The 27303-nt window shown below is 38.7% G+C and overlaps 1 protein-coding gene across 3 annotated transcripts; it reads right to left on the reverse strand.

The window, feature by feature from the left end:
• Window positions 1-857: 857 nt before the first annotated feature.
• Window positions 858-27290, reverse strand: SARAF (store-operated calcium entry associated regulatory factor). 3 transcript variants are annotated; one of them, XM_058290070.1, is made up of 8 exons: window positions 27103-27285; window positions 26437-26553; window positions 21128-21472; window positions 15313-15491; window positions 8313-8730; window positions 6275-6416; window positions 4864-5018; window positions 858-1668 (listed from the first exon to the last, which is right to left on the reverse strand). In XM_058290070.1, exons 3-8 carry the CDS (start codon window positions 21228-21230, stop codon window positions 1643-1645), a joined length of 1023 nt encoding a protein of 340 aa, XP_058146053.1. In that variant the 5' UTR covers window positions 21231-21472; window positions 26437-26553; window positions 27103-27285; the 3' UTR covers window positions 858-1642. The 3 variants fall into 3 exon arrangements, with proteins under 3 accessions (XP_058146053.1, XP_004475208.2, XP_071068729.1); XM_004475151.5 differs by having other exon boundaries at window positions 26475-26553; window positions 27103-27238; XM_071212628.1 differs by lacking the exon at window positions 26437-26553 and having other exon boundaries at window positions 26701-27290.
• Between the last annotated feature and the right edge of the window lie 13 nt (window positions 27291-27303).

Genomic DNA, 27303 nt, shown 5'->3' on the forward strand with positions numbered 1-27303 from the left:
AAAGAAAAATTGTTTTTTCTGCAATATAAATTAAAATTTCTACCAAGTTTTACTGAGATGAAGAAATGATAGTCCCTAATTAACCTTTTTAAAAATATATAATTCAGTGCTCTTAATTACATTCACAATTGTGCTACCAGCACAATCATTCACTACCAAAAACTTTCCATCACCCAAACAGAAACTCTATGGTTTAATTCTTAACTCCCTATTCCCTACCCAACCCTGTCCACTGGTAACCTATATTCTAATTCACATTTTAAGTCCAAAGGAAGGTTGGTTTTTAAATTAGTCACTAAAATGTAAGAATGAGGCTATCAGACTACAGAGTGTAATCTCAGATGACGGCGTGGGAAGTCTGGAGAACTTTCACCGCCACCGTCCCCAGATGGCTCCCTCATCTGTCTGTTTGTGGTCTCTGCTCGTCTTCTTTAGGAGGCACCAGGAACCGAACCCCAGATCTCCCATGTGGGAGAAGGATGCCCACCTGTGTGAGCCACAGCTACTCTCTGCTCGATGTGTCTGCTCGTTCGTCAGCTCATCATGTCCGCTTGTCTTCTTTAGGAGGCACTGGAAACCAAACCCGGAACCTCCTATTTGGGAGGTGGGTGCCCAACTGCTTGAGCCACATCCACTCCTTTTTTTTTTTTAAAGCAAATTTTTTAGCAGACTTTAGCAATAATTCCTAAATTATTTTTTCAAAATATTTACCAAATGATGGTAGCTAAGGCCTGACAACCATGGGAAATTACTGTTTACAGGAGACAGAACTTCTTTATAACCTTTATTTGGGGGGGGGGGGAATAAATAACAGCAATTGTGTTAACACTGGTAGAAAAAATGAGAATGACACAATCTTTGTTTTTATTTATTCTGTCATTTTAATTTAAGACAAACAGACAACTACAAAGTATATGAGATTCCACAGAGAAATGCATGCTTTTGCTATTCAAAGACGTTGCAAAGCATTGGAACTTTACCTCTTAGGAACTGAAGATATATGGAAGTTTCAAGCATTTTTCTCAGCACACAATCACTCACAATAACTTTCTAAATGCTTATTTTCTAACTTTTCCTAAGAAGGGTAATTCTCCCTTATAAGAACCTTTCCACCACCACCACGACCACCACAGAAGGATTGAAAGCTCCTTAGCTCAAAGCGGTCAGAACCCGCAGGCTAGCAAAACCAGTAGCTCAAAGTTTGTCTAAGTGTTTGAAGACCAGAAAACACCAAACAGGAGAACTATTGCTTCCTTAAGGTACTAATGTATCTACTAAAACTACCTTAAGAAGGAAGTTTTCTGTATTCCGTGTCTACTGATAGAAAGTCCTCATTCTTAGTGCTTTTCATGGCATCACAGATTTTAGAAACAAAACATTTTCAGCATTCCACAGTAATCGTTACTTTCAAAGTGTGCAATAGACATATGCATTTTATACTAACACAATTCTCTACCAAGCATTTTGTCATATAGCAACTCAGCCTCAAATAACAGGTACAAAAAGCTATACGGAACAAACCACCACAGGACTTTTGAATATTCCCTTTTCCCAGTTGTTAGCAGGTTAGCACTTTTTAAAAAGAGAAAGTGATGAAAACTCAAATTTTGCATCTGAAGTTTGACTTCCACTTTCTATCTTCTTATCGTCTTCTGGTACCACCATATCCTAGAATAAGAAGAGGTAAATTAAGTTGTTTTTTCAAAACGTATTAAAATTGCTTATAACTTTAAAATTGTTTATTATTCACAAACAGAGGTGAGAGATATACGAGGGAGGAGGGAATGAGCCCATGAGACGGAACAGGGCATGCAGGACACAAGGAAACCCCTCCCCTCAATCACCCTCCTGAACGTCCTCCCGTCTACTAAACTCACACATGCTTCCCACGAGCACTTGTAGTCAGGGCTGAGGCCAACGTGTTACAGGCCATACTCGAAGCCTGAGCCCAAGGGCAGACAGGCCCGTGGGACAGAAGCCACAGCCTGCCCCTTCCACAGCTCCAGCAACAGAAGCAGTGAGGAGGCGGGTGAGGACTCTCAATGGTAAACGCCACCCAGACCTCAGGAGCAGGACACACGCACCCCCTGCACGCAGGCTGCACGACTGCAAGTCTCCCAGTCAGACGAGTCTCAGCTTTATTCAGGTTTTCTTTTTAGGTTATTTGGTAACATTTTATAGGTTTCTTCACCTAAGTCCCACACATTTCTGGTTGATATTTATGATTTTTTTTTAAATTTTGTTCCCATTGAGAATGAGTTTTCTTTTATCATGTGATGTCCTATCTAGTTTTTCTTGTAAAATATTTTTTTTAAAGTACAGAAAACAAAAATATACAACTCAATAGATTGCCACAAAGGAAATATCCATGAAACCACCTGTGACAATATCGTCTCCCCCTTCTGTGACTTGCCTTTTCTTTCTCTTATTGCATGAAATCTTTTGATAAACAGAAATTCTTAGTTTTAATACAATCAAAGTTATCGCTCTGGGGAGGGGGCTGGCGGTTAGTGCTTTTTTGTGTCCTGTTTAAGAAATCTTCCCCTACCCTGATGTCATGAAGACACTCTCCTAGACTATCCTTTAGGATGACTGTATATACTGATTCCAGTAATTGCACTGTTACTGGGGAACACATTCTGTATGACTTCAAGCCTTTGAAATCTGAAACATACTTTATGGCCCAGCACCTGGTCAATTATTCTAACTGTTCTTTGTGTCTTGAAAAGCCTGTTTTCTGCAGTTGCTGGGTGTTACTCCTGCTTCTTAGCATTTTGCTTATTTCTGTACTCCTTCCTTCCTGTGTCAATTTAGTTTTAAGTATGTTACCACACAATATACAGGTGACTTTTGTTTAACTGTCATCTTTGGAATGTGTAGGTTTAATTTTACCATTTCATTTTATCCATTTAATTTTACATACTTTCCTATTGTTTACTTTTTATTTTTATCCCTTCATTTTAAAATAATTGAGGTTTTTTCTTTCTTTTCCCTCTAGCGATTTAAAATGTCTTCCTATTTCTATTCTTCAAGTGAGTACCCCTTTTTTAAACTGCAGTACAACATACACCCAGAAACCTATAAAACTCCTAAAGATGTACCAAGTAAACAAATCCGTATAACCACCGCCCAAGTCAAAAACTCAGCAGAGCCCCAGGAGCCCCCTCCTCATGTCTCCTCCCAATCACTAGCCCCACTTTCTCCCCAGCTAACCACTGTGTACATCAAACACATACGTTAGTCTTGCTTGTTGTGAACATGTGTATTTATAAAATATAAATGCTGTGATCTAGTATATTATATATATTCATTTACGTCTGCTTTCTTTATATTTGGAAGATTCATCCACATTATTGCATACAACAGTTCATTCGTCCTCATTGATATTCTACTGTATAAATATCATTCAATTTATTTATCCATTCTATTCCTAATGATTATGTGAATTACCTCCAACTGGAGGCTAGTATTAATAGAAATGCAATGAACATTTTTGTATTTATCTTTTAATGTACATATGTTATGTTTCTGTTATATATATATATATCTAAGAGTGAAATTACCGAACCTTGTGTATGCATATGTTCAATTTTAAACGGTGTATTAGTCAGCCAAAGGGGTGCTGATGCAAAATACCAGAAATTCATTGGTTTTCATAAAGGGTATTTATATGGCGTAGGAGTTTACAGATACCAGACCATAAAGCATAAGTTACTTTCTTCACCAAAGTCTATATCCATGTGTTGGAGCAAGATGGCTGCCAACATCTGCAAAGGTTCAGGCTTCCTGGGTTCCTCCCTTCCTCAGGCTTCTCTCTAGGTTCAGGGTTCCTCTCTTCCCAGGGCTTGCTTTTTCCTGGGCTCAGGGATTCTCTCTTCCTGGGACTTGCTTCTCTTTGCTCTGTGAACTTACTTCCCAGGGCTCCAGCTTAAGGCTTCAGCATCAAATTCTAACATCAAAAAAACCCCAACTCTTGCCTTTACCGTGCCTTTTATCTGCGAGTTGCCACCCACCAAGGGATGGGGACTCAATACCCTACTGATTACTTAATCAAGTAAACCTCTGAATCCAACATAATCTCATATGCCCAGAGGAAAAAAAGTTTACAAACATAATCCAATATTTCTTTTTTAAATTCATCAATAATATCAAACTGCTACAGATGGTAATATCAAAATTTACATACAAACCAGCACTAGAATTCCACTCTTAGATCTTGAAACATATTTAAATATATTTTTCTATCAACTTTAAGAATTAATCATTGTTCTATAACTTTTACCTCCTAAAAAAAAAACACAAATCCAAACTACAGCTATCTATTACTTTCTCATTACCCACCACCCTTCCATTCTCTGTTGATTAGATGGATTTATAACTCCAAATAGTTATATTATATACCTTTGCTTTTTACAAAATACTCTTAGCAATTACAGTAATAGTATAATCATGTCTGACAATTATTTAATGGTTCAACACATTTTTATTGAAATTTATTGAATTTTAAAAGTTCAAACTTCTACTTAGAAATTTCCATGTTAGACTTTAAAGGATCCTTACAGATGACAGAATTAAGTATATGGGGAAACCAAGGTCCAACAAATTTAAGTTAAAGCCTTGGTTAGTAGTAGAGATGAGACTAAATGAAATCCCCACTTGTTTGTTTTTTTAAATATTTAGAAGTGGGAGGAAATAATGAATCTGAATTATATTTCAATCTCAGTTAATTGTGCTATTAATATTTTTAGTGGCTATACCAAATAAAATCATGCTCACTCAATATATAGATCATCTTCTTAAGTTCCCAAAATACTTCTGTACTTTGCTACTATGTAATAGGAACATCAATATTTTTGCACTTACCTGATGCTGTTCTGGTTCTCGTATCTGAGCCTGAATACGCTGAATAGCTACCTGAGCCTCCACGAAGTGGTGAGTAAGCGCGACTATTCCATGTGCTAGAGTATGATGGAGGATAAGATGGGTAGTACCAAGAGTCTGAAAAGGGTGTTGCTGCTCTATAAAGGCATAAAAATATGTCAGGCATTGTTCCTGTGCCTATAATTTTTAAATACTTTTGTTATCAAGTTTATTTTTCCCTGAATGTTCTGATATGTTAGGGTTAACATGAAATACTGTTTTATATTTCTTCCATTGTTATGATCAGTGTCAGGGGAAAGAAAGTGGTATTGAATAAATGTTCTTTCTTTTGAATTTCACTCAAATAACATCCAAACTTTAGCTACCATTAATATTCAAGCACTCCAAAATCTGGTCCCAAACTCTATCTAGCCTTGCTTATCATTCTCCTACCAAGCTAGACTAATGCTGTGTGCTTTCCTGATTTCTCATTTTCTCAGATATCAAGTAGCCTTTTTCCTATCTCATTATTTGTCTTTATAAATGGCAGAGGAAAGATGAAACACAACGGAAGAAAATAATATACTTAATACTGATCTATACACAAATAATTATATATATAATATTGATGAATACATACAAATTTCTTTTCTTAAAGAAACATAAAATGAAATATGCCTACTTTTTTACTGGAGTGCAAAATAAACAGTAAATCAGTTACTCAACATAAAAATACATGCTTATGTTTGTTAGTGATATGAATAAAGACCTCTGTCTTCCAAATTTATCTACGGTTTATTTAATATTGACAGATCTATATTCCAAAGGAAAGGAGAAGAAATTAAGGTAATACTCTGGACAATTTAGTGTTCGTTTGTTTTTTAAGAGTCCCTCCCTCTTTCCCCCTTCCCCCCCGCCCCCATTGGCTCCCTCATCTGCTCATTGTCTTTGCTCGTTGTCTGCTCATTTCTTCTTTAGGAGGCACTGGAAACCGAACCCAGAACTTCCCATGTGGGAGGTGGGCACCCAACTGCCTAAAGCCACATCCACTCCCAACTCAGGCTTTTTAAAACTCACTGTTACTAAAATGCCCAAATAAGGTTCGTGCCTTTACATCTGAATTGGAGCATCGTCTCAATTTTCTTTATCTAACACAACATGATTTTACAGTCTAACCGAAGGCAATCATTTTCAAACAGGTGCTGTCCTAGCCATAGGGGAAAAAAAACTTCACTTAAGGAAGTTTGTTTAAATGGATTCTTACTTCCTCATCCCCAAGTATCTGATTTTAGTAGGGTACTGTCACCATAACTTATTTTCCCTTAATAAAACCAAATCCAGTCAAATTGTAAGCAAAACAAAAATGTCTCTAAAGAAAACTTTAAAGAGCAAATGAGATAAATACAAAACCTACCTATTGCTGCCAAATAAATATCCTAATATGCCTCCAGTTCCCAATCCAGTCCAGAACCCAGGACCTGAATTTTCATATCCTTGTTGACCTCCAAAAGCACTGCCAAAACCAGAGGTTGCACCATGGCCAGTATTCTGTGATCCTTAAAATAAAAAATTATTATGCATCCTCACTTAAAGGCAACATAATCTATAAAAGCAAAGATACTCTGACATTTCAAATATATTATCTGTACTATGCATTAGTAACAGGCAGTTCTCAATTTAAAAACAAGTTGAATTGAAAAAATATATTTCTAAAATGTTGGTTTATAACTAAGGAACACATTTCTCACAGACATGAAGAAGGGGTGTATTTTGGGACTGGGAGGTTTTCCTATGTGGTTACATCTGCCCAACTCAAGATTAGCTGCCACGTGATCCATGTATCTTTAAAAATAAGACAAAAAAATTTTGCTCAAAAAAAAAAAAGATTAGCTACCAGAAGATGGCCCTACTTTTCAGAATTACATCCTTCCTTTACTGTATCGCTAAGCTCCAAGTGATAGCTGTACCTGAATGTCTGAGAGGAATCCAAGTGGAGGCAGCCTGACTTGTGTTTGTATGGGCTGGGAGACTGGGTCTTCATGAGACCAAAAAAGGTATACCTTCTGCTTGGAAAGAAATTTTTTTAATTGATGTAGAATATACATATGAGAAAGTCCACTAATCTTACATGTAGAACCCAGTAAGTGTGGACATATGTATAATCCATGTAACTACCAACCATGTCAATAAAACATTTCTAGCACCCCCAGAAAGTTCCCTCATGATTATTCCTGGTCAATACCTGTCCATGAGATAGGCACTATTCTGACTTCTCCTGTCATACTTTAGTTTTGTCCATTCTTGAACATTTTATAAATTGTATCACAGTATATGCTTTTTGCATCTGGCACAGCATTATATCTGTGAGTCAACCATTCTGTTGCAAATATCAGTAGTTTGTTCATTTATACTGATTTGTAGTATTCCATTGTGTGAAAAACTCACTATTTGATCCATTTTAATGACTATGGACATTTTATTTCCAGTTTGGGACTTTATAAATAAAGCTGCTACAAATATTCTTGTGCATATCTCTTGGTCTATATATGCACTCATTTCTCTTGGTATATATCTAGGAATGGAATTGCTGGTCATAGGGTAGATATATGTTTAATTTTGGAATACTGACAGTTTTCCCAAGTACCTTACTATTTTTGTTTCCACCAGGCAAGGCATGCAAGTTCAGTCACTCCACATCCTTACCAATATTTGGCATGCTGTCTTTCTAATGCTAGCCATTGTCATAGTTACATAATTATTTCATTGTGGTTGTATTCTGCGTTTCCCTAAAGACTGATAATGCTGAGGTTACAATTTCTCATGTTTTTATTGGCCATCTGGACAAACTGCCTGTTCAAGTCCTTTGCCCATTTGAAAAATTGGGTTTTTTTGTGTGTGTGTGGGAGTTCTTCATATATTCTAGACGGAAGTCCTCGGCTGGAAGTATGCTTTGCACATATTCTCTCCCAGTCTGTGGTTTGCCTTTTCAGTATCTTAATAGTGTTTTTCGATGAACAGGCATTCTCAATTCAAATAAAAGTCTAATTTATTCATCTTCTCTTTTATACTTAGTATTTTTTACATCTTATTTAAGAAATCTTTGCCTATACCAAGGTCATAAGAAATATCCCATGTTTTATTCTGGAAACTTGTTTTACTTTTTATACTGACATCTATAATGCTTGATGAATTAATTTTTGTGTATGGTATGAGATGGGGGAGTCAGGATAAATGTTTATTATCAAATCTGACCAAGGTTTTCTAATTAAGATGATTCATAATTTAATCCTTAAATTAGTAATCACAATATATCTTTAAAGAGAAGCAAAACAGAAGAGGTAAAATAGGTTAAAAATAAAAAGTAAAGTGCAATCATTTTCTATTTCAGAAACAACATAGGGTTCACTACCTCATATCCAACCAATTTCTTGTCACGGATTAGGGAAACATACCTGTAAACTCAGACTTAAAGCCTGGGGGATGGGGTCCTGCCGAGTTGGTGAATCTCTGATAACGGTGCGAATATGGAGGATACTCAGAATATGGTGGAGGAGAATCCTGACCATCACTTAGGAACAGCTTATAAACTCCAAAGGCAATAAGAAGTAGAACCCCAATGGTAATCAATCCACTGATGCCACAGGAATCTGGGGAGTACATCTTATTATAATAATCAGAGAAATACGTAAATCCATGGTGTTTTCCAGACTCTCTAAATTTTTTTAGGCCAAACTCGGTGTAGTCTAAATTATACTCCAAGCCACAGGATCCTCTTAGTACATACTGGTCTTCAGACGATTCATAGCCTTCACAGCTCACCACAGTTTTTCCAAATTTGTATGCAATATCTAAATCAGTCTTACATTCCCACTGTGAAGAAAAAGAGAAAGAGGTGATTAGGAACAAAAGATTTTTTTTTCACTTAATATGTATTTCATAAAACAACAAAATAAAGGGAATGGTAAACAAAATCCAGGATAATGAGAGCTTTCTGTCGCAGAGGGAGGAAACTAGGAAAGTCAAAGACACTGGCAATGTTAATGTGTTCTACTTCTTAAGCTCTTGGGTGGGTATGTATTAATTTTATTACTATTCTTTACACCTTACATGTCATATGTATTAAGCATTTCATAATTTACAAAATTTTAAGCAAACTTTTACCACTGTTCAAGATTCTTTCTTTAAAACCTGAGATTTTTTTAAAGTGGTTAAGGTTCAAATATCAGCATCAAAAATGAAGATCTAAAAAAAGAAAAGAAAGAAAATCTGCTAGATACACATAGTATTAGAGATATTACTAAAAAATTCTCATACAAATTTTATAAAATCATGGACTAATTTTCCAGGGTCCAATCATAGGCATATTTCTTAAGTTTTTAAAAGATCTTGTGAAAATGCAAAACGTGCCAGCTTCAAAAACTTCCACCTTAAAAAAAAAAAGCCCTAGTTTAAATTCTGTAACTATATTTTGAGCTAAATAAGTAATATGCTTCTTTAAACAATATACAGAGACACAAGCTTTAGTAAGTTTTATTGGTTCTATTGCCATTCTGTAAGTTTTTGTACAAATTATCTTCCTCTCTCAAAGCTGAAATACACTATTTTATTTTTTATAAGTGTTATTAAAATATTCATAATACGATTCACCCACTCAAAGTGTGCAATTCAATGGTTTTTAGCGTATTCAGAGTCGTACAATAATTACCATAATGAATTTTTAAATATTTCCATTACCTCAAAAAGAAACCCTGTGCCTATTAGTAGTCAGTTCCCATTGCCCATACCCGCACAACCCCCAGCCCTAGGCAACCACCAATTTACTTTGTCTCTACAGATTTCCCTATTCTGGAATGGAATCACACAATGTGGTCCTTTGTAATTGGATTCTTTCACATAGCATAATATTTTCAAGTTTTACCCAAGTTGTAGCATGTATCAGCATTTCATTCCTTTCCATGGCTGAAAAATGTTCCACTGTGGGTGAGTGTGTGCGCACATTCTTTTTATCAGCTGATGGACATATGGGTTTTTCCTTTTTTTTTTAAATTATGAAGACTGTTGCTATGAAGATCAGTGTACAAATTTTTGTGTGGATGTATGTTTTTATTTCTTTTGGGTATATACCAAGGAGTGGAATTGTTGGGTGACAGTGTGGAGTTCTTTTTTAAAACCCAAAAAATTAGGTCCTTAAACTAATCCATTGCAATGGGTGTGAGGCCCTTTGCATTAAATTCAGTTAAGAGGTCTTTGATTAATTACTTGGTAAGACTGATTTAGGGCTTTGGATTGAACTTCATCAGTGAGATGTGAGTCTGCTCGGGTCTCTGCCCTCTTGGGGTCTGATATAAATGGTGACGCAGAGAAAAAGAAGGTACCATATTGATCCTTCCATGTGAGACAGAGAACTGCAGGGAAGCGGAGAAGCCTGGAGAGGCTGAAAGAGGTCCCAGAATCTAGAACCTGCAGAGCACAGGAAGAGGCCCCAGAGGGGCTGCGCCTTAGAACTGCAAGATTTTACCCTAATAAATTTCCCATTATAAAAGCAACCCATTTCTGGTGCTTTGCATCAGCAGCCCTGTGGCAAACTAAGTCTGGGTTACACGGTAACTCTATGTTTAATCTTTTGAGGAACTGCCAGACTGTTTTTGAAAGTGGCCATACCACTTTATATTCCTACCAGAAGTCGATGAGAGTTCCAATTTCTCTACAACCTCATCAATAGTTGACACTGTCAGGGTTGGTTTGTTTTTAAACTACAGTCATCCTACTGGGAATTTTTTGTTTTAGACAAATCAATTTTATTGATATATTAATAAAGTATGCAATTCATGCAAAGTGTACAATCAGTGTATTTGGTATAATCACATAATTGTGCATTCATAACATCATTAGAGCATTTTCATTATTTCAATAATAATAATAAACAAACAAGAAAATTCTTCACCTCTCAATCTATATTTCCCCTCCTGTACATAGCTGCTATTTCTGGCTATTCTAGCACACTTATTTACATATTAAGCAGTTTTACTGAGACATATTCACATACCATAATATCTATCCAAAGTGTATAATCAATGACTTTGTGTATAATCAATGACTTTAAGTATAATTACAATGTGTCCATTTATCACAAAAAAATTTTAGAACCATTTCATTACTCTAAAAAGAAAAACTCATACCCCTTAGCATTCCTTCCCCAGCCCCACATAACCACTAGTCTAATTTCATCTTTATAACTGATTTATCTTTACATTTTATATAAATGGAATCATACAATATGTTACTCAGTTCACAGGAATGCAATCATACAGTATTTATCTTTTCTGTCAGGCTTTCTTTGCTCAACTTAATGTCCTCCAGGTTCGTCCATGTTGTCACATGCTTTATGGCTTCATTTCTTCTTACACCTACATAATATTCCATCACGTGAAGACTCCAGTTTGTTTATCCATTCATCTGTTGACGGGTGCCAGGCTATTTCCAACTTTTGGCAATCATGAACAGTGCCACTATGAACATCGTTGTGCAGATGTCTGCTTGTGCCATTCCTCTCAGTTCTGGGTATATACCCAGCAGTGGTATTGCAGGGTCACGTGGCAAATCTATGTTCAACTTATTTAGGAAGTGTCAAACAGTCCTCTATAGTGGCTGTACCATTCTACATTCCCAACAGTGAGTAAGTGTTCCTATCTCTCCACACCCTCTCCAACACCTGTAGTTCTGTCTTTTTAAATAGTGGCTGTTCTGATAGGTGTGACATGATATCTTATTGTAGTTTTGATTTGCAATTTCCTAATCATTAGTGATGCTGAACATTTATTCATTTTTTTTTTTTTGACACTTCTATTTCTTCTTTGGACAAATGTCTATTCAAGTCTTTTGCTCATTTTTTAAATTGGGTCATTTGTCTCTTTATTATAGAGATGTAATATCTCTGTATATATGGATATTAAACCCTTATTGGACATGAGATTTCCAAGTATTTTCTCCCATTGAGTGGACTGCCTTTTCATCCTTTTGACAAAGTCCTGTGAAGTGCAAAAGTGTTTAATTCTGAGGAGGTCCCACCTATCCATTTTTTCTTTTGTTGCATGTCCTTTGATTATTAGATCCAAGAAACCACCACCTACCACAAGGTCTTGAAGATGTTTCCCTATATTTTCTTCTAGTAGTTTTATGGTCCTGGCTTTTTTATTTAGGTCTTTGATCCATTTTGAGCTGATTCTTGTATAGGGAGTGAGATAGGGGTCCTCTTTCATTCTTTTGGTTATAGATAATCAGTTCTCCCAGCACCATTTTGTTGAAAAGACCGTTTTGTCCCGTTAACACTGCTTTGGTAGGTTTGTCGAAAACCAGTCGGCTGTAGAGGTGAAGGTTTATTTCTGGGATTAATTCTATTCAACTGATATGTCTAGGTTTATGCCAATTCCATGCTGTTTTGAGCACTGTAGCTTTGTAATATGTATCTGATTAGGATAGTGAGTTTACTCAGATGCTCGATTTCTCTCTCTTTTGCAGGGATTTAGTGGCAGGAGGTTGTGTGTTACTGTTCTTTGATGCTAGCTCAACCTGGGTCTTTAGGATTGTCTCTGGTGTTTGTTCAAAACTGGGCTCTGGACCCAGTACTGGGTTTCAGACACACTTCCTAGGGCCTTGGGGAGGGAGGCTATAAAGGCTGGAAAAAGCCTCTTACTTACTTTTCATTTCCTCACATGCACTTCCCGGAGCTGCCAGCAGATGACACTCTTCACAGTTCACTGCCTTGCTGCAAACACTGACAGGATCAGTGTGATAAAGGTTCCTGACTAGAGGCTATGAGCCTCCTATCTCAAACCTTCTCAGACCCGCTCTCCCTCTTCCCACATAGGAAATAATTCCATTCCCCTCTGCATCCTCAATAATCATTCCCCATTAACAGAGAGGGAGAATGAGAGGATCAGATCTCCTTAGCCCTGACCTGGCTCCCAAGACAAACAAAGGCACAGCCCCATCCCACCTGCAGAGCATGTGGGACACAGCAGACCAAATCTGTGTGTCCAAAGCTGAGTCAGCCTCAGGCTGTGCCCCTGAGATGATCCCTGGGGCCCCCTTTGTCTTTAATTGCTGAACTTGAGGCCTGAGAATTCAAAAATGTCTTTAGTAGGGGGGAGGATGCTGGCACCAGCAGCAGACACTTCTACCTCACAGTTTTGCAACTGCAATTATTTTCCTTTGTCCCACTCTCTTCTAGGTAGTGTCCAGCCTTCCCCTTGGTGTCCTGAACCCTAGAAGATTTTGTTCCAGGCATTTCTGCCTTTCCTCTAGCTATTTTTCTGGTAGAGAAGAGAGTCCCGTCTCTCTAGCCCACCATCTTCCCTACTGGGTTTTGACTTGCATTTCCCTGATGGCTAATGATGTTTAGCATCATTTTCATGTCTTTTGGCCATTTACAAATCTTCTTTGGAGAAATATCTACTCAGATCCTTTCCCCATATTTTAACAGGATATTTGTCTATTATTCAGTTCAAATAGTTCTTTATCAATGTTAAATACAAGCTCCTTATCAAATGTGAATTGCACAACTTTCTTCCCACTTTGTGACTTGTCTTTTCACTTTCTTGCTGGTATCCTCTGAAGCACAAAAGTTTTGTTTTTGTTTCTTTCCTTTATTAGAGAAGTTGTGGATTTACAAAACAATCATGCTTAAAACACAGGATTTCCATACAGCATCCCACCATCAACACCTTGCTCTGGTGTGGAACACTTGTTAGAATTAATGATAGCACATTTTTATAATTGTACTTTTAAGTAAAGTCCATGGTTTAACTTAGGGTTCACTCTGTATGGCATAGATCCATGATTTTTTTATTTTTATTGTTACCATATATATATAATCTAACACTTCTTCTTTTAATCAAAATCGGGTATTTATATAATTGCTATTAATTGCATTCACAGTGATGTACTACCATCACTATCACCTAAAACCAAAACATTTCCATCATTCTTATTAAGAACTCTGTACATTTTACCCCTTAACTTCCCATTCCCTTTCCTTACCCTGTGAAGCACAAAATGTTTTAATCTGGGTAACTTGTTATTTGCTAAAACATTGTATTTTTAAAACAATTTTATACAGAAAAAGATTTATAAGCTTGCTTTTTAGGTAAATAAAGCAAACTAAATCCCTATCAATATTTGGTGCTGTCATTTCCTTAATAGTATACACCTAAAAGTGGCTTCCCAGTACTATATTTAGGCTCTTGGAATTGGAAGAGGCTCTTTCTCAGTCCTAAACATAAGCCAATGCATGATATGCTCTACACTTCTTTGATCACTTCTTTGATCTATGCCCTCACCTCTAAATATCTTTTCCTTCCTTCCAGACATAACACAAATACCTTCTCCTTTAAGTCTCCTCCAACTGCCCCATCTAGACATGACTTTACCACACTTTATTGGAACTTACAAAATTCTCCCATGTAATTTGAGTACTTGTCTATCTCTTTACCAGGAAGACAATTTCTTGAGGGCTGTAACTCTATATCATTCATCTTTGTCTATCACAAATTTAAAATATGTTTAATAAATTGTTTCACCATTTGTGTCTTTTTTTCCACCAAGACTATTAAAATAATTGAAAAGTAAAATAAGAGAAGGACTTACGTTTTAATCTAGAGATTCTTTGATCCAATTAATAATGCTGGAAAAATAAATATCTGAGTAAACATGTAATCTCAGTTGCGCAGACCCAGCATAAAAGTTATTTCAATCAAGAATGTCATTCTGACGGAACGGGAAGTCATAGACACAAGTTTCTTGTCTAGTGATAAGACACCTTAAAGCCTTCTTGAAAGGAGGCAGAATATAAAGTGGAAATATACTAGTAGCGATTTAAACTAAATTCATTTAATAAAATGTTTCATTTCTATACATGTTAAGTTTTGGAACTTCAAGGAGATGTTATGCTTTGTGTACAAAATGTTGAAGTCCCCAAAACAATAAATGAAGCACACTGGAATGCTTCCATTCCTAAGTAACCACTCTAGTTCTAAAACAATTTTAAAATTAAGTGTTTGAGACACTGTCGGGACACAAAGACTCCTACTATTTACAATCTATATTTCCTGATCTGTTTAACTTTCTTAGGTGTAGGCTGGTAATCTTTGAAGAATACCAAGACAGTGACAATCAGAAGAGTTCCCTGACCACCATTCCCAAGTTTTATAAAAAGTTTTGAAAATGAATTAGTATCTTAGAAGAAGGCCATGGTACAAAATGAATTCTCTAGCCTTTAAAATCAGCTCATTTTTTTTGGAGAATGGGTAAGTGACTGATTGATTTATATTGACATATTTTAAGTTAATATGAGATCTTCTATGTACACTTTCCAAAGGCACTGAATAATGCCCCAATAAACACTTTATTAAATAAAACTCCCATTTATATTGTTATCAATGTAATAAATATTACCTGTACATCATAGCCATCCCAGCCTTTGTTCTGGCACTGTATGACTTTTGGGGTATAAGAATCACATCCAGCTGTGCCTCCAACACATTTCAACTGTGGAATTGGATCCAGCCTACGGGAGGTGGTATATTTGTCATAGTGGAGGGTAAGAGCTTTTATATCCCGCAACAAAATTCTGTCTGAAACAGTAAGAAAGCAGATAAACAGACAATAAGCATCCTTTCAAACACAGAAAGGTTCATTCTAACAAACTTCTTGCTATAGGAAACACACCAACCCAAAACAATGAAATTATGCCTGGCATTCATGGATACAAATCAATTTTAAAGCGTTAGTAGAAAATGAAGAAAAATTGTATTCCTACTTACCACCCTTGGATTACGGATGGAAGATGCTCTGAACTGATTCTCATTCAACATACATTCCACCCCTTAAGTTGGTGTGCCTTCCTACAAAGCTAAAAAATTTCCCAAAACTTCTCAGTTGTAGTTCCCAAAAAGCAACTTCAGTTCTACCATTCTGTTAGTAAGTGATTCACTATAGTCAACCTGTTTCTACTTAAAATAGCCAGAAGGGGTTCCATTTCTTGGAACATTTTAAAGTTGTTTTTTGTTTTTTTTTTTTAGTTTTAAATTATAACAGTGTGACAGTCTCAAGTTCTTTTTTGAATCCCGAAAGATTATATTCTTAAACTAATCCATTCCTATGGGTGTAGGGTCCTCTGATTGCATTAGACTCACTTGAGATCACTTGATTCGATTGCTTTTGATTGAACCACATCAGTAAGACAAGACACAGGTTGGGTTTCTGCCCACTTGCTGGGCCTCACATAAACGGAGATACAGAAAGAGAGACACAGAGGAAAGGAAACGGCCATACTGATCCTGCCACGTGATAGAGAGGACTGCAGGAAAAACAGAGAAGCCCTGAGAGGCCAAGAGAGGTCCCAGAGCATGGAACCAGCAGAGCATAGAGACACAGAAAGAAGCTCCCAAGGGGCTGGGACCATGAAGCAGTTCAAGGCTGAGAGGAACCCTGCCATATGCCTGATCATCATGTGGAAGGACACCAGGATTACCAGTAGATGACTCTGGTGAGAAAGCATCTCTGATGGTGCCTTGATTTGGACATTTCATGGCCTTGGAACTGTAAGCTTTTACCCTAATAAATTTCCCACTGTAAAAGCCAACCCATTTCTGGTACTTTTTACCAGCAGCCCTGTGGCAAGTTTCCTCAACTGTAAAATGAAGGTGCTAATATTAACCTTTAGATTTGTTGTAAGCATTAGTATAGTTTACTAAAATTATCTAGCAGAGTATTTGACACATAATTGGTGGATCAAGTATGATAAATATTACTGAGAATGTTTTTAAGAGCTATATACACATGGGGTATCATTACCATAATCCTACAGCACCTTTCCTCCCTAGAGGGTCTAAACTTCCAAGAACAAAGTGCTCAAATCCACATTTGACTAGTTTCATCAGTCAACAGTCATGGAATCCCCTGAACTCAAAATTCACTCGCAAGTCTCAAACTTAAGATGAAAAAACCAAACTACTCCAAACTTGACTCTCCTACAATCTTCCACATCTCAGGAAATGGTAACTCCACCTTCTAAGTGCTCTGGCCCAAAATCTTGGAGTTATCACTGTCTTCTCTCTTTCTCTCACCCCTGCATCTAATCCACAGGACATGTGTCAGCTCCACATTAAAAACAGGTGTGAAAAGAATACAACCACTCTTACCCCCTGCACTCCTCTGGTCCAAGTCATCATCACTCACAGAACCTAACATACAAGTCTTTAATCAGCCTTCCTGCTTCCCTCTTTACATCTCTACAGTCTGTTTTCCATACAGCAGCCAGAAAGAGCCTTTAAAATGTCCTATCAGGTCATTTACTCCTCTTCCTTCAAGTTTCTCATCAAGTGCCACTTTAAAATAAATAAATACATATATATATATATATATATATATATTTTTTTTTTTTTTTTTTTCCCTTTAGTAGGTACCAACGATTGAACCTGGGACCTTGTACATGGGAAGCAGGCACTCAAATTTTTTTTTAAGATATTGGTACCAGGGACTGAACCCAGGACCTCACATGCGGTAGACCGATGCTCAACCACTGCGCCACATTTGCTCTCCAAATGTTACTTTAATGGTGACTTCTTCCCTGACCAATGTATATTTTAAAAGGTCCCCACTTCTGCCTGCATACTGTGTCCTCCTTACACTATTTTATCATTGTCCATACACTTTTCACCATATGACATATTATTTACCTGTTTGTTTATTGTCTATTTCTCCTCAATAGATGTAAAATCCTTGGGGACAAGACACTCTTATTTTGTTCACTGCAATATTCCCAACACCCAGAAGAATGCCTGGAACATAGGAGGCATCCAATTAATAATTACTGAGATTAACATTAACTTGTGACTTAAAAATAAAACAACACAATAAAGAATTTTAAAAATTCTTAAGCTCTGATGTTATTTTTTTCCAGAAAAATTTTTGCTCTATGTTAGCTAAATACAAAGTAAGTACATCCAAATAAAAAAAATTAAAAAAAGATAAATTAGGGAGTGATTACTATACTTTACTTTATACTTTACTATATTACTTGATAAAGGTAACCCAATGAAAATATTCATTTCATAAAACAGCTCCTCAAAGTGAATTTAAATAAAGTAGAATTTATAAAATGGATTGAGTATATTCTGCAAAATATTTTGGTCCTTCAGTTTTGTTCCAGAAAAATCATTTTATAGAGTAGGTAAGCTAAGTGCCACGAGAACGCTATTCACCATTTAAGTTTGGCTCCATGATATGTGTGTGTGTATAGTTTTCCTGACTTTTCATCTGTAACCTTCCTTTTTTTTGAGAAGTGATTAAAGTTTCAACTGAAAAATGTTTTATTCCAGTTTTTAAATTATAATTTTTATCAAAACTCTCACTTACACACAACCTTCTAGGAATACGTATATTACACAAATTAGTGTTTCCACCTCCTACCATCATCAAACAAAACAAAGATACAGGATTTTAACAGGTCCCAGGAGGTTTGCTTCCTTAAGAGGAGAAATACGCCTGCTCTTCAAGCTGCATAGATTTTTTAAGTGAGAAAACAAAATTGAGGGGTTTTTTTGTTTTTACTTTACAACAATAGCATTAGTGCTGCTGTTATATCAAAAGAATATGTAGAAATGAGTGGACTGATGGTTAGTCAAAAAAAAGTTTATTCCTTTGATGATCACATCCACTTACAGTCCTGGTTTAGACAATCATATGGTTTTCAGCTGTTCTTATACCTAAACTTACACTGTTTAATCTACTTACATAAATGGAGCCTAATAGACAAGAAACATGAGAATATTCTGCTGAATGTAGAGTATACTTCTATGAGATATAAATGTACCCTTACTGCCATAGGCCTGTTTTCTGGATAGATAGAGGCCCGCATAGTAACTAACAAAATATTAAGCTTCCCTCCTAGGGAAGACCTGCTACTTTCTCAAATAAGATGGCAAAAAACTCAGGAATATATAGCCTTGCCTAATAAAAGAAAACTGACCAAAAAGCCAAGCCCTTGATCTTAACGCTTGCATTTATGACTCTTATTCCTATAATAATGAAACTAAGCATAATTATAATTAATGCTTAAGAGTTGCCTTCTGAAAGCCTCCTTGTTACTGAAATGTGGGCTCCTTCTAAGCCAAACTCTGCAAATAAACTCATGACCTTCCCCTCAACATGGGACATGACTCTCAGGGATGAGCCTCCTTGACACCATGAGATTATTACCAAGCATTAATCAGCAATGCATTTGGAGAAAGACCTTGACCAAAAGGGGGAAATATTAACTAGAGTTTTTATGGCTAAGAGATTTCAGAGTCAGGAGGTCATTCCGTAGGTTACACTTACATAGCTCTCAGCCAGACTGCACAAACTGCCACAGACAGAGCCTCAAGCAAAAATGCTCCTGAAGGCTCTAAGGACATCCAGACACCAAAGGCAAGCCACATATCCTCATGAAATCAACACCCCCTAGGCAGGCCCTATTTGGGAATACATGAAAATCTATTCCCCCAATATAAAATACTTATACTCATTTATAATTCCCCTAGTTAGGATTCTTCTACTCCTTTTATTTGAACCTATAATTTTCAATTTAACTGTTAACTATATTTCTCAGAGACTTAAGCCTTCAGAATGTTCACATACCCCTTGAGCCCTGAAACCCAGCTACCTCCTACTCTCCAGTCCTTCAGGTTTGCCATGAACAACTAACAAACTGATGATGATAGACAAGTCCTATCCCCAAGACAAGGAGTATCTTCAACTGCAAGCAAAACAATTTCCTTCCTCTGCCTCATAACATCTACATCCCTCATCAGCCTGAAGCAGTCAAAGTGCAGACATTGCCCCAAATCCCTCTACATTGAGGAATTAACAAAAATAAGGAGGAAGTGTTAACCACAGACCAATGCAGCTTCATTGTTATTGTAGTTACTATCTTGTGTTAGCAGAGTAACTTGTAACATTGATATAAAAACTAAAATAAAAAATAAAGCATGTTCTGCTGAGAAGCAGAAAATAATTCTGCAACATACCTCAATAAATCCTCACCAGGTTCATAAATTGCACTCATCAGTATTTAAAATTTAAAGGGGGGGGGGGGAATGTATGGACATTTAAATCCAACTTGACATTTTATTTATTGGTAATAAAATATCCACACCAAATGTGTTATTCAAGGTAACATGCTTTCAAATAGCACCTTCTCTCTCATTTCAACATTTAGGAATAAAAAAAGGAAATTAGAGAAATAATCCAGCTGCTTAAGCCCAAATACGCAGTCATTTACAATCATCAGGTGACAATTCCAATTTTGGTCTATTTTCCATGCCTTAACCCCATTATTAAAATGTCATGTCGTTTTAATTGTTCTAAAGTCATCTTTAAAATAATTTATTCCAATTTAACAACGTGCATCGTTTCTTAGATGAAAAAGTCAAAATCTGTATATAAGTGTATATACACACATTCATATATATTAGTTACACTGAATATTATTGGTGCCATAAAAATTCTTTAGATCATGATTTTAATAACTTATGGATATAAAAAACTTTTCTCCTTGAAGGCCACTTATAAAAAAAAAAAAGATTAAAGTATTTTGTAAATGCCTGTGTATGGTGAAAAACAATGGGATAGGCTGGTGTAAAGCAATATACACACATACTTCACTGATTTAATGCCCAGAATGAGAACCATTCGTTCAGCTCAAGTAAACAGTATTCTATGACTCTGCTAACCTGTCTACAAGGTTTGCAGCCCTGTCCTCTACGAGTGACTCCGAAACTGCCAGACAGCCGGCGCCATAGCAACTGCCAGCTATAGCAACAGGCAGCCATGACAACAGGCTGGGACAATGACCTCAGGTGACAACAAAGCAACGTGCGCAGGTGAGCGTCGACCTTTCCAGCCGGCCTCAGGGATAAAGGCTGTAGCCCAAAGAAAGGAGGAGGAGGAGGACCTATTCTGGGAGTCCAGGGGAGAAAGGGGGCGTTCAGAATACAGCCGGCCCGCCCCGCCCCCTTCCCAGTGGTCCCCGCTAGACCCAGAGGGCACACATGAGACCACAGGAGCGGGGCAGCGCCTAGAAGAATAGCCAAGAGGACGGAAATGAGGGACTGGCGCAGAGAGGCTCAGGGTGGAGATCGGGAAGGGCCGGCCGCGAGGCCTCTCGGCACCGGCTGCAGGCGGCGGGCTAAGGCGAGTGCGCGGCAGCGGCCCCAACACCACTCACCAGGGTCGTTCCAGCACAGGGCAGGGCCGCAGATGAGCAGGAGGAGGAAGGAGCTGAGCAGAAGGCAGTGTCGGGCCGCCACCGGCCCGCCGGCCACGGCCATGGCGCTCGGTGGAGACGCGCAGCGACGCCACGGACCCGGCAGTGGAGGAGGAAAACTGTCCGCAGAGCCGCAGTCGCGGCGACGCTCCCAGCGCCAGGCTTGCGTCACTGCCGCCGCCGCACGTAGAGGGCCGTGAGTGGCCGCCGCAGGCCCCACCCGCCGCGCCTCAGTGCGCCTGCGCGCCTGCGAAGTTCGCGCGCAGTCTCCGGCTCAGCGAGGTTCGGCTCCGACGTGCTTGCGGTCTGAGACGGAAACCATGGCAACGGGAAATCTAAGTATAGTCAGGTTGGATTCCAAAATTCCAGCCACGTTACCAAAGGGACTCACTGAGCCTTAGTCAACGTTGTCTCCATCACCTAGCATAATGCCTGGCACCTGATTAGTTTGCTAAATACAGGGATGATTCCGGGGGAAAGTTTCCTGGAAATATGTTGTCAGATTTCAAGAACTCAGAACCTTTGGATTGTTCCTTGAACATGGAAGCCATATAATTTACAAAAGGTTAAGATAAAAAATATATATATATTGCTTAAATAAAGAACCAACCATAAAAAACTACCCTGAGAGTGCACGAGACTTCACTTTGAGTTGAGTCAGCTCTCTGCACAGTCCAGCTCTGCGCAGGACAGCTCGCCTTCACCAGGAGGCCCCTGGAACCGAACCTGGGACCTCCCATATGATAGAAGGGAGCCCAATCATTTGAGCCATATCCACTTCCCAAAAAATAACAAGTACATTTTAAATGCCAGACATGTGCCAGGCACTATTCTAGGCAATGGAGGCTACGAGGCCCTGTGTTAATGGAGCGTACATTGAAAATGGGACAAACAATATACAAAGTAAAAAATAGTAATAAGAGCTTTGGTACAGTAGAGACTGGGAAGCAACTTCAGGGAGGGTCTTTTGCTGAGGAGGTGACTTTGAAACTTGAGGCCTGAGTGATGAGGAAGAGCCAGCCACACAAAGATTAGGGAAAGAGCCTTTACCACTAGGGAAGTGGAGACAAAAGCCCCAGCTTTGTTTTGAGAACATTAACTCAACCAATACCTTACATATTGAGCACCTACTTTGTGTCCAGCACTGTTCTAAGCACTGGGGGTACAGCAGTGAATTAAAAAAAAAAAAATTGGAGGGGTTGGAGAGGCATAAACAAGGCACTATAACTGATGGAAAGTAAATTAGAGGAAGAGTGGAAAAACCAAAAGCTGAACAGTGAAGACTTTGAGTGGGACAGAATAGGGCATGGCAAAGATAAGAGAATTTTGTTCTCAACATGTTAAGTTTGAGGTGCCTATTTGGTGTCCAGATACTCATGTCAAATACAATTGGATATGCAAGTCTGAAAAGCCTAGGTAAATTACATGTTACCAACATGTAAATTTGGTAGTTATGTTATTAATATATCTGTGGTATTTAATGCCATGGGAATAGATACAGTAATCTAGAGAGAGAATTCACATGTGCAAAGAAGGTGGCCAGGACCAAACTATGGGAACACTATCATTTGAAGCTTGAGCAGAAGAAAATCCTAAAAGGAGCCTGAAGAGTTATGAGGAAAACCAGGAAAGGAATGAGAGGTAGTTCAAAGAGGGAATGGTCAACAGTGTCCACTGTAGCTGAGAGCTTGAATCAAAAAGTGATCCTCGGCTTTTGCAATGTAGCGTTCACTGAATACCTTCTCAAGAAGTTTGTGTATAGCGTACATTTCTCAATAGTAGTGAACAAAACGTAAAAGGTTGGACTAATTTACTTCTAAAAGGAAGTCAGCCAACAAATAATTGTTTATTATTTTTTTAAAGATACATAGATTGCACAAAATAATTGTTTTAGATAAATAACAAGAGCCTTGAGAAAGAAAACGGTAATATGATAGGAGTGCTTAAATAAATATGGTGGTCAGGAAAATGTTTCTGAGAAGTTACCATATGAGCTGAGATCTAAATGATAAAAGGCAGTTTCTTAAAATGTCCCTGAAACATATCATTAGCAATGTGTGAATCCAATTTGGATTCTGATTCAAACTCTAAAATTAATGATGGTTATCAGACCATTGGAAATGTGAACAAGTGGCTATATGATATGAAAGAATTATTAATTTTCTAGGGATGTTATGAGTTTTTTTTAAAGGAGGTACCAGGGATGGAACCTAGGACCTCACACATGCAAAGCATGTGCCCAACCACTGAGCTACACCCACTCCACAATTTTTAGGAATGTTAAAGATATTATGGTAACATTTTTTTAAATCCATTTAGAAACACACTGAACTATTAAAGATGAAATTATATTATGTCTGGAATTTGCTTCTAAATAATATGGGAGGTAGGTTTAAGTGGATGGGGAGTAAAGATGAAACAACCTTGGCCATGTGTAGATAACTGTAAAAGATAGCTGATGATACATGAAATTCATTATTCTATTTTTTTATGTTTAAAATTTTCCATTTTAAAGAGTTTTAAAATACATATAACTAAAACTTCTGAGCTTTCTCTGACTTGATCTGTAAGAATAATTCCCAGTTTACAAAATTGTGGAGAGGATTAATCAGATAAATATTTAAAGCACCAGGAACATAGCAGCTGTCAATAAAAAATAGTTCCCTTCTTCTCCTCCCCTTCCCCAACTTTGAAGGATAGGAAGTCAAACATATGAAAAATACTGAAACCATGAAGATAACACTGATTAACTATTACATAAATAAAAACTTAGAGAATTTTTAAAGACTGTAAAATTCGTGTGTAGGGCTCAAGTGAAGAAAACTCCTGACATAGCTTTTTGTTTAAAAAAAAAATTTATTTTTCCTTTATTTATACCCCCCCACACATACACCACCATGGCTCTCTTATCTGTCTGTTCATTGTTTGCTCCCCTTCTCCAGGAGGCACCAGGAACCAAACCCAGGAGAGGCAAGGCCCAACAGCCTGAGCCACATCTACTCTCTGCAGGATATGGCGTCTGCTGGCTTGTGGCATCTGCTTGTGGCACCGGCACCTCTAGCTCGTTGAGGCAGGGGTGTCATCTGCTCCTCTTCTTTTAGGAGGCACCCTAACCTGGGACCTCCCGTGTGGTAGGGAGGTACCCAACTGGTTGAGCCACATCTGCTTCCCCTGGCATAGCTTTTTTTTTAAAGATGTATTTATTTATTTATTTATTTAGTCCTCCCACACCCCCACCCCCAAATAGCATTTTTAGACAATGATTTTCAAGATTTAGTTTGCACAGGAGTCATTTAGGGTGCTCGTTAAAACCTCCTGGGCTCTATCCACAGAAATTCTGATTCAGAGGGTCTGAAGTAGAGTCCAGGAATTTTCATTTTTAGGAAGCATCCCAAAGTATTCTGTTGTAGGAGGTCTTTAAAAGTCAACTTTTGGAAATAGTTTTTAAGGTTTCACATGGCTGGTCCCTAGACAAACTCTGTAGACCAAAAACAGTCAGTCCTTAGGGTCATAGTTCCTTGCTGCAACTACTGTGAATCTCATGGAAAGTTAAAGGAACACAATCTCTTAGGATTCTGTGACCACAGGAGAGAGAAAAATATATCCTACTTGGATCAACAATCCCAGTTGCCCATTTAATATTATCAAGAAGGAATATCTGAAATGCCTAACCCATTTGCACTCAAAAGAAGAAATTGGGGAATACCATTTAACTGGTATTTGTGGAAGCCACCAGTCATAAGACTTCTTAAAATGTGATCCTCCCACAAGAGCCAAGCTATGAGCCTGTGAGATGAAAGCCTATCACTTCCCACCACCTGTAACACCACCTCCACTAATCAGCTTTCCTACTGCAGTCCCTCAACCGTTCATGCTCTCAAAGAGGACTCCATGGGACAAAACAAGAAAACCAAAAGTTGGATGAAGCCATTTGCTTTTCTCAGAAATCTACCTACTCCTTTCAGGATAGTCGTGGAGAAGTAAGATGCATGTGCCTGCTTCAACATTTTAGGTAAGAAAAAACACAAATTAAAAAATAAAATAGGGAAGGCCCAGTGGTTAGGGCGTCCGTCTACCATATGGGAGGTCCGCGGTTCAAACCCCGGGCCTCCTTGACCCGTGTGGAGCTGGCCATGCGCAGTGCTGATGCGCGCAAGGAGTGCCCTGCCACGCAGGGGTGTCCCCCGCATAGGGGAGCCCCACGCGCAAGGAGTGCGTGCGTGAGGAAAGCCGCCCAGCGTGAAAAGAAAGAGCAGCCTGCCCAGGAATGGCGCCACCCACACTTCCCATGCCGCTGACGACAACAGAAGCGGACAAAGAAACAAGGTGCAGCAAATAGACACCAAGAACAGACAACCAGGGGAGGGGGGGAAATTAAATAAATAAATAAATAAAAATAAAAAAATAAAATAAAATAAAAAAGCAACAAGAAAAAATAAAGAGTAAAACAAAAACCGTTTAAGGAAGGGTGCTGGTGGTTTATAGACTATTTGTCTATGCAGCACACATCTTCTAGGGTGCCTCACGTTTGTCCTATCATAATCCTTAAATGGCAACACTTCTTTTCAGGATAAAGGAAAGGGATGGCAGAACTTTCTGCACTAACTTGAATTCAAAAGAAATCTACTACTCCACAGGACACCCATAGGATTAGAGACAGGATCATTTATATGCCATTAAGCTTCAAGAAGTGATCTGTTTGGAACTCAAATAGATACTTGCATATCGGTGTTCATAGCGTTATTATTCATAATAGCCAAAAGGTGGGAAAAGCCCAAGTGTCCATCAACAAATGGATAAACAAAAGGTGATATATGTACATACAATGGACTATTATTCAGCTGCAAAAAGAAAGGAAGTCCTGATACATGTTACAACATGTAGCAACCCTGAAATCATGTTGAGTGAAATAAGCAGACACCAAAGGGTAAATATTATATGATTCCACTTACATGAAATACCTAGAATAAGCAAATTCATAATGTCTGAAAAGAAATTAAAGGGTACCAGTGGCTGGGGTGAAGGTGAACGAGGAGTCTGTGCTTGATAGGTACAGGTTTTGTTTGGGGTCATAAAAAGTCTTGGTAATGGATGATGGTGATGTGAGCACAAAATTGTGAATGTAATTACTACCATTTAAGTGTGGTAACCACGTAAAAGTGGTCAAAAGGGAAATTCTTTGTTATATACATGACCACGATAAAGTAAAAATTGAAAATTGCTGATTGGAGTCGTCTGTTTTGGGTTTTTTTCTTAATTGTAATTCAAACCTGGAAGTAGGGATGGGATGCACACCAAGAGCGCTCACTTGAAAGTATATTTGAAACATTTCTTCCAACCTTGCACTCAACAAGGTTTTCTGTGCCAGTTCATTTTAGTCGGTGTGGCTAAAAGAGATTTAAATACGCAAACGTCAACCTCCGGCCTCCTCTCAAGACCCTTCAAAAGGTTCAAGAGTTAAAACCTCTGGTCCCTCCCCAGGGGAAAGCCCCCTGACTGGCCTAAGCCAGACGTCCGCGGCACTATCTACCCACCTTTCCTCGCAGCTGACACATTTTTGGTGTCTTTCTATAAACTGCGAGTTCCTCAAGAACAGAAGCCGTGCCCGCTTTTGCTCACCTCACCAGCCCCGTTCCTAGCACGTAGTAAATGTCGAAGCTCTAAATAAACACTTTCTTTCCTTTTCCTTAGCCTTGTTAACACCTTGATTTCCCAGGGCCTGGACTTGGGCTAAACGCACACTTGAACCAGGCCCTGCTGCTCCTACTCTGGAGGTCGGTCCACCCCAGAACCCCAAATTCTGTGCGGAAAATCGCGGGAACCCCCGAGCTGCCTCGATCACAAAGCTAGAGAGGAGAGAGCTGAGCGGGCTGCCAAGAAAGCAAAATTAACCTCAAAACCCCCCGCGCCAGGCCGCCCAGGGGGCGGCTACTCACGCAACCTTCTCCTCCAGGAGCGCGGGGGCCCGGGGGCCCGGGGGCCCGGGGGCTGAGAGACGGCCCCCCACCCCGAGAGGAGCGCGGGCGCCAGCGCCTGCTCATCCCCGAGGCCCACAGGGGGCGGAAGGCCGGCGGGGCGCGGACCCCGGAGGCGACAGGACGCGCCGGGCCCAGCCCGCCGGCCCGCGCCCCGCCCGC

The sequence above is a fragment of the Dasypus novemcinctus genome, chromosome 29 (assembly GCF_030445035.2).
Source record: "Dasypus novemcinctus isolate mDasNov1 chromosome 29, mDasNov1.1.hap2, whole genome shotgun sequence".
NCBI lineage: Eukaryota > Metazoa > Chordata > Mammalia > Cingulata > Dasypodidae > Dasypus > Dasypus novemcinctus.